This window comes from Mastomys coucha, unplaced genomic scaffold, assembly GCF_008632895.1.
Source record: "Mastomys coucha isolate ucsf_1 unplaced genomic scaffold, UCSF_Mcou_1 pScaffold1, whole genome shotgun sequence".
NCBI classification, from domain to species: domain Eukaryota; kingdom Metazoa; phylum Chordata; class Mammalia; order Rodentia; family Muridae; genus Mastomys; species Mastomys coucha.
Genome location: NW_022196891.1, coordinates 53,265,208 through 53,273,395, shown reverse-complemented (window position 1 = coordinate 53,273,395; position 8,188 = coordinate 53,265,208). Strand labels below are relative to the sequence as shown.

The following is an 8,188-nucleotide window of genomic DNA, read 5'->3' as shown; positions in this document are numbered from 1 at the left end:
GGGAACAATGGGTTCACTCCAGGGCTGTCCATCTGAGGGATGTTGGCAGGGGGTCTGGAGCATTTTCCAGTTCTTTTAGGAAGGTTGTGGTAAACAGGCACAGGATGTTTTTAGCCAAGGTGAATGTCAGGCAGTTCTTAGGCTAGTTGAGGGGCAGGGGGTCGGGTGGCCATGCCTTGGCTCCCAACACATGGCTTGGTTAAGCAGGGTGCAGCTGAGGCCCAGCTGCAGATAGGGACAACTTAGAGCAAAATAATGCCTTTATCCTGTGTGTATTGAGTTTGAGATAACAGTGGACATCCAAGTGCTGTGTCAGGAGTAACATTCTCTTCCCAATATCTCTGTCCCTTTTGCTGTCTTACAGGTCATCCCTCCCTTCACTGAATGTAAGTCCTTGAAACCCTCCCTCCATCCTCAAGCCATGAAACCCTTACTGTCCTGCAGGGGTGTGGGCGGGGTCCCCATATGTCTGGAAGCTTAGAAACCACCTCTCACTGGCCTGCCAAAGGTCTGAATGGCCTTACCCACAACTTGCCTCTGTCCTATTCATTTGGCTCCAAGAACCAAGACCAGTTTTCCTGGCCTGGCTGTGCCTTCTAGGAGTTAGGAGGCTGCCTTCCAGCTCCCTCTGGGCTCAGGTCCTCAAAGTTTCAGAAGCCAATGATACTTGTGCCCAAGAGAGAAGTGATACAGAGCCTGGCTTTTAGGGGGAGCCAGGCTAGGTGCATTCCAGGCAAATATGCCAAAGCCTCAGGGCAGTGCTTCATATGTAGAACATGGATAATGAGTAGCTATCTCAAAAGGTTAAGGTGAGGATTCCTGAGGCATTGTGGGAAGGGGAATACTTAGCATAACTCCCCACAGACAAAGCCCTTCTGGTACTCCTTCTTGGAGGGAAGTCAAGAAGGAGGCAAAGAGGGAGCAGGAATAATAGGGTTTGTTTGCAAGCATAAGGACCTGGGTTCAGTCTCCAAAGAGGACCTGAGTTTGCTCCCTAGAACTCACATTTAAAAAGAGCCAGATGTGATGACAGGCATTTGTAATTTTAGGATGAGAGAGAGTCCAAAACAGGCAACTCCTGGAGCTCTTTGGCCATCTAACCTAGTTTCCTTGGCAAGTTCTGGGCTAATGAGAAGTTTTGTTTAAAAAAAGAGAGGGGAAAAAAGTACTGGGAGGTGGTGGTGCATGCCTTTAATCCCAGCATTTGGGAGGCAGAGGCAGGTGGGTCTTTGTGAGTTCAAGGCTAACCTGGTCTACAGAGCCAGTTCCAGGACAGCCAGGGTGACTTGGAGAAACCATGTTTCAAAACAAAACAAAACAAAACAAAAATAATAGTAATGGCATCTTTAGAACAACACCCAAGGTTGTCCTTTAGCCTTCACATGTACACCCACATGCATAGAATCATGCATATTAATAATAATAATAATAATGGAGGAGGCAAAGAGAGAAACCAAATGACACAGGAGAAATGGAGCAGTCAGCTCTCTCTCTTTTCCCTCCTGCAGCTGAGGCCCCCACCCCACTCTGGGTTAAGCATAGCAAGTCCTCTGCCTTCAGGAAACCAATGCGGGCCTGGGTCCACTCAGCTCCTGTCCTCCTGTCTACTGCTGTGCAGAGGATGTGGATCGACTATTCCTCACTTACCAGCATACGTCTTTGCAGAGTTTGATGGGGCGCCGGGCGGATGACAGCGGGAACAGTTGTGATCACTGGCGGAATTCTAGCTACAGTGATCCTCCTCTGTATCATTGCTGTCCTGTGCTACTGTAGGCTCCAGGTCAGTACCATGGGCCTATGATCAGAGGCTGGGGGAGTGGGGGACACAGGCTAGCCACTTCTCCATGACGGGAGCGGAAACTAGAGGCCCACTTTGGAGGCAGTAATGCCCAAAGCCATAGAATATGAAGTGTAAGTGAAGGAGGCTGAAAATTGAGCGAGTTCAGAAGGAAGCTGTTCACCCCCAATACACAGACACACACACATTTTCTGCACCTCACAATGGTACCCCAGAGTGTCCTGGAAAGATTCAAAGCTCTCCCATTCACTTCTGAGATGGCTACCTTGGTAGGAAAGAAGCAGCCTCCAACCCTGGCCTTGCATTCCCCTATGTGCCTCCCTCTCTGCTCTCCCGTCCACCAGGAGAATACTGAACAAAAGGGAGAAGCGCTGGCCTGGTGAAGCTGGGAGAAAAAGCTTGTGGGATGAGGGTCTCTAGTATTAGGGTATATTTCTCTTCCCCAACAAAGTGGCCGGCATGAGGCCCCCATAGAAGGTGGAGGAGGGTTGTTCTTATGTATACTCACTAGTGATGGAGGAGGGGGAGCGAGACTGACTCTTAAGCATCCCTTTTCCTTCCCCCCAGTATTACTGCTGCAAGAAGGGCACAGATGACGAGGACGCTGAGGAAGAAGAGGAAGAGGAGGAGCATGACCTTTCCATCCATCCCAGAGCCCCCACCTGCAATGCCTGCAGCTCCCAAGTCCTGGATGGCAGAGGTGGCCTGGCACCTCTCACCAGCGAGTCCTGCAGCCAGCCGTGTGGGGTGGCCAGCCACTGTACCACTTGCTCCCCTTACCGCACCCCCTTTTACATACGGACAGCTGACATGGTGCCCAATGGGGGTGGAGGCGAGAGGCTCTCCTTTGCCCCTACACACTACAAAGAGGGGGGAACCCCATCTCTCAAATTGGCAGCACCCCAGAGTTACCCGGTGACCTGGCCAAGTTCTGGGCATGAGGCCTTCACTAATCCAAGGGCTATTAGTACAGATGTATAATCCTTTCACCCTGATCTGCACACACCCAACACTGCTGTCCCAGCAGGAGCAATGGAGTGGTGGAGGGGACCCTCCAATAGCTCTTCTCCTCCCCAACCCCCGCCAGAAACCATTTCAGTTTCTCTGGTTTTCATAGCAGAGGTTCAGTAGGATGTGAACTATTAAATGCTCGAGGACCAGGGCAGGACCTGTCTCTAGCCCTGGGGCCCAGAGGTGGGAACCTGATAAATCTGCAATGTCACCAGTTTCTCTTTGAGGATTTTCTCTCTGACAGTCAAGCTCCATATGACCCCTTCCAGTACAAACCCTATGCTTTCATGAGCTGTGTAGAGCTGCACCAGGGAAAGCTAAGCAAAGGTTAGGGAGGCCTCCAGAGACCTTGGGAGATGACGTGGGCATACCTAGAAGAAATGGACACAAACGGTGAAGACAACTTCCCAGAATTAGAGAGGAAGAGGTGTTAACAGAGCCCCTGCTTGCTGGGATGCACCCATGAGCTAGTTTACACTCTGGTTTTTACTTGGGTTGCCTGCTCCCTTAGGGAATATTGAGTTCTGGAAACACCACATCTGCTATCCAGTCCCTTCTCATGAAACACATCAAACTAAGTGCCACCACCGCACATGGCTGCTTATGGGGACAATAGCAAGAAGAGTCTGTATAACCTTGTGTCCCCTTCAAGTCCTTTCCTATGCTCCCTGCTAGAGAAACTTCTCCAGGTTTGAATCACTATAGTTCTAGAAGCCCAGTGAACAGATCTCACGGATTATCCCTATCCCTCCATGCTTAGCCACATAGACCCAGCCACCTGAGAGTGTGTGAATGCCCCATTCCTGGGGTGGAGGTGGTTCCCTCTCGTATTCATCACCAACAGCCATGTGGCTTTGCCGCCTTCCGGAGCTGCAGAGTAGAAAGGTCCAGGGTGCCAACAAGTAAGAAAATTTAACCCTCTAGCAACAGGACCCAAAGGCATTTAAAGAGGCCAGTCTCCATGGCAACCAGAAGGCAAGACAGTTAAGTTCCCACACACCTGCATAAGCTCCACTAGAGACTAGTGCATCCCCTGAGCATCCATCTGGGATGTGACATTACCAACAAGACCATTTTATCCCATCAGGGGCTGTGGCCTGCTCTTCTGAGTTCTGGGGGGTCTCCTGAAGGTTGGCTGTGTCTTAGTAACTGGATTTTAAGCTTGCTTGCTCTCCTTCAGCCCCTTATTTTCCAGTCTCATTGGTGATGAGCTATTTTGCTATCTTACTCTAGTCTCAAGTCCCAACACCTTCCCACTTTTCATCTAGCAGTGGCCTTACGGGTTTTTGTTACTTGTTTTTGTTTTGTTTTGCTTAGTTTACCTTTTTTTTTTTTTTTTAGTAAGTATGTCTATAAGTTCTCCAGTTACTTCTGTGATTCAAGGGTCGCTGTCTCCATTTCTAAAAATTAATGCCTGCACACTCCAGAGTCACAGAATGCTATGGAGGGTGGACTGGGAGATGGGCTGGTTGTTCTCCTGAAAGCTTGCTTGGTTGGTTGGTCGGTCCAACAAAGAGCAGGGTGGACCCCACGTCTTCAACTGGAAATAATGAACACAGGGTTAAGACACAGAAGCTGCTCTCTGCTCATGTCTGTCCACTCCTTAGCCCCGGAACCAGTCTGGTGTCTTTGCTGAGACATCCATTTTTCTCCAGGAAAGCAAAGCTTGCCTGGATGGACTTTAAATGTCCCTTAATATTCCACAAAGCCAAGGCTTCCTGGACCTGCTCGTCAGCCTTTCCTCTTGCCTTCACCCAGGCCAGAGCAGGGGGACTTTCCAGATGACCCTGGGTCCAGGGACGGTTGTGGTGAGCTAGAAACCACAAAAGGGGCATGCTGGGAAGAAGCTTGGACAACTGGAAGACAGAATCATCTCAACTGCTGGTGAAAGGCAAGCAAGTCAGAGCCAACATGGCTGTAGCTCACTTGATAGAGCTCTTGCCAGGTCTACACAAAGCCCAGGGCTCAGTCTCCAGTGCTGCATAAAATCCAGCAGGGTGGCTGCATCCCTACACTCAGGAGGTAGAGGAAGGTAGGAGTTGTTCAAGGTCAACCTGGGCTACCAGAGACTCACACCCCTCTCAAAAACATTGAAACCCCCTACTGAGCAACCGCAAAAGGCAAGCCCTGCCTCAGGAAGCCACAGCGGGAGGGCTAAGGCTTCCTTCTCCCTGTGCAGAGGGATGGCTCTGCAGCTCCTGTGCACTCAGCCCCACCTTCTGTCCACCTTGGGCTATGTGCAACCCTTTGACTTGCTGCTGGGCCTGGCAGCTCTACTCACTTCCTCACCACCAGCCCAGTGCCTTGCTCTCCTGTGGTCCCTCAGCTTCACCCTAGATAACAATGCCGGCATACCAATGCCTCTGGGGAAACCAAGAGAACTCAGCCACTTTTATGCTAGGGACTCTGGGTATAGAGCACTCTTTTCCTTTGTGTCTCCGATAGCTTTCTCAGCCACAAGTCAAAATCTGGATCCCAAGTGTCAGGGAAGGGGGAACACACTTCAGCCCACGCTGTTCAAGGCGAAGGCTCCACCCTAGGCTACAGGTCACCTGCCCAGACCCCCTCATTCTGTAGCATCACACTGTAGCATCATGAGCTCCATCTTGGGGAAGAGAAGGTTCACCCAACTCGGCTATTCTGTCCCTTTAGCTGTTGAGTCTGTACCACGAGACACAATTTGTACACTCTTCAAACTGAACCCTAAACAGGCAAAGAAGGAATGGGGAGGAATGGGGGCCAGGGAATAGCCAGCCCTCCCCACCATCTTTCTCCACATCACTCCACTTCTCCTGCTGCAGATTTCTTGTCTTGTATCTTTGATAACCTGGAACACAACCAAGTGAATGTCAAAATAAAGGAGAAATTTTAAGTAGAAACCCCAGAGGGTCTTCCTTCCATTCTTTATTTGGGGAGGGGCAAATGTGCATGGTTTTAAAATGAATATTCATCAGTACACCTGAAACTTCCAAATTCTACTCACTTCCTCTCCTCTTCTGCTCACACATTAACAAAGCTCTCAGTTTATTTGCAAGGGAGCCCTCTTTGCTGGGTTAGCCTTCACAGGATGCTGGGAGCATTTCCTGTGTCTTGGGAAAAGGGGCTGTAAGTGTGCTAGAGATAAGTTCCGGGTTGCAGAGAAAGATAGCACAATTCCAACTGAGGTGACTGAGCATGGCAAACCTTATTACTGATCAAAACTCTATTCCTCTGAAGAACGAACACACCCAGACAGGAAGCACATTTGGTTTTTGTTCTCACTCAAGGGGGAAATTCTTTTTCCCATCACCTGAGGTCCTCACAGGTCTATTCCATTGGCTAGTCTGAAAAGAATTAGTGCACAGGAACTGTAGGAGCAAGAGGGAAGGGCTCACTGCTCCGAGGGAGAAAGGGCCCCACTCATAGCTCTGGGTCATTGCATTCCTCGAAAACTGCAGGGCCTTTGCGTAAACAAATATTTAACTGGGTGTTAAAGCTATTAAAATGCTTGCATAAAAATCTTACTTGGTGGGAGAGATAAAAATATGTGAAAAATTTTTTTGTCCAAAAACAAGCTTCACAGTATTTATTTGGTAGTTCATACAGGTGTCCTGCCTAGGATGGTGAACTCACGGAGGAGCAGTACAGACTTCTGCCCCACCCTCCTCACTTTCCAGGCCTGTAGTTTCTCCTCCTCTCTACTTTTGAGTCAATTCACTCTTCCTCAGAAGACTTCACAGTGTTACACAAGAAGCCTCGTGTTGTATAGGAAGGGAGAGAAGGGAGATGGTTGCAGAGACTACAAAAACAAGAGAGCTGGAATGGAGTCTACAGAGCAGAGAGCTGGCTTTGACTAGGAAGGAGGCTGGGAGTGGCAGTACGTGCCTTTAGTCCGGCACTCCGAAGGCCTAGGCAGGCAGATCTCTGAGTTCGAAGGTAAGCCTGGTCTATTGAGCAAGTTCCCAGACAGCCAGAGCTAGGTCTCTGAAATCCAGAAAAACAACTAAAGGTCAGGGATGCAGTCAGCGTGTCTGCATGTGTGTTACACAAGAGTGTGAAAGCGTAGCTCTCCCCACCTCAGGGCTATGACGACAGCTAAGTGGGTTGCAGCTGGTGGCCAGGACAGTCCTGTTGTTAAGACCTCTGGCCCCACCACAGCCCTTCTGTGGTATGACCGGAAGTGTGCAGCTTTGCCTGGAGAGCAGCTGGCCTCTGTTCTGCTAGCGGGGCTCACTTCTGAGAACCAGCTAGCCTGAAGCACATTTTTGTGACGTTTTACACCCCATCACTCTGGGGGAGTGCCCTGAAAGGTAGGGCTGCCCTTTGAGCATCAGTTTGACCTCAGGCTTGTAGGGGGGCAACCATCTGGGCTCAGCCCTTTTCCATCATAGCCTTTGACCTTTTGGGGCCTCAGGCCATTGCTCTGTCCAGACCTAAGTGGGAAGAAGGAAGTGGGAGAAAGAGGCAACGCCCTGTATCGCAGGTGGGAGAACTGGGCGAGAAGGCACTCTGGAGTTAGAGAACGGAGAACTAGCTTTGAATGGGAAGGGGAGAGGCCAGGGATACAATTGGAGTGGGAGTACAGCGCCTTTAGTCCCGGCACTCCGGAGGCCTAGGCTGGCAGATCTCTGAGTTCGAAGGTAGCCTGGTCTACTGAGCAAGTTCTGGGACAGCCAGAGCTACTCAGAGGAACCAGATCTCTAAAGTCTAGAAATACAACAAAATGTCAGGGATGGAGTCCTTCCAACCAGGGATGGAGAATAGTAACCGACCAGGCTCTGTGCTCCATTTCTGAGGCAACTTGGCAACAGGAGGCAGAAAGGAGGAAAGGAGGCCTGCCTGGCCTCAGCCTACTTGTTGGTTTCAAACAGTGGGGCGTGGGAGAGCAGGCACAGCAGGAAAGGGGCATCTCCCAGAGGGGATGGAACTACTGGGGGTTTCTATGGGAACTGGGAAGTTAAATGGAACTTCCCAGGCTACCTGCAGTTTCTCCCTCCTGGAGTTGTTTGTTCAGACAAGTCTGTTTTATCTTTAGAAACTGACTTGCCTGGGCTATCTATCTGTATGCTGGTGATAGTGGGAGCCTTAATTGGAAAGGGAGTGTGGGGGGAAAGGGCTGGAGGGTCAACTCAGGGGGACAAGGGATTTCAGCAAGCCTTAGGCTCTAAGGCTTAGGGGGGGCTGAGAGTTCCTTGGTCAGGGCCTGGCAGAGTTTGTTCAAAGTTTATCCCCAAATTATGGAGTGCTTCTACTCTGTAGGTGGCCTGCAACATTATTGTTCAGGAAGTATTTTGATATATTTAAAGACAGCCATTTAGGAAACATGTTGTTATATTTAGGACAAGCACATATCTGATGATTAAGGAAGACGGTTTCTTTTTTCTTTTTTTTTTTTTTTTT

At 49.9% G+C, this 8,188-nt stretch overlaps 1 protein-coding gene across 5 annotated transcripts in view; it reads left to right on the top strand.

The window, feature by feature from the left end:
- Fam163a (family with sequence similarity 163 member A) overlaps positions 1-3,017 on the top strand; it is a 94,599-nt gene extending 91,582 nt beyond the window's left edge. For 2 of the 5 annotated variants that reach the window (XM_031385547.1, XM_031385556.1), the window contains 2 exons: positions 1,509-1,780; positions 2,366-3,017. In XM_031385547.1, coding sequence (XP_031241407.1) covers positions 1,688-1,780; positions 2,366-2,779 — 507 coding nt within the window. In that variant the 5' untranslated portion in view covers positions 1,509-1,687 and the 3' untranslated portion in view covers positions 2,780-3,017. Of the gene's footprint in view, positions 1-364; positions 387-1,508; positions 1,781-2,365 lie in introns of all 5 variants that reach the window. The other 3 variants (XM_031385537.1, XM_031385530.1, XM_031385566.1) reach the window with 3 other exon arrangements.
- Positions 3,018-8,188: the final 5,171 nt, after the last annotated feature.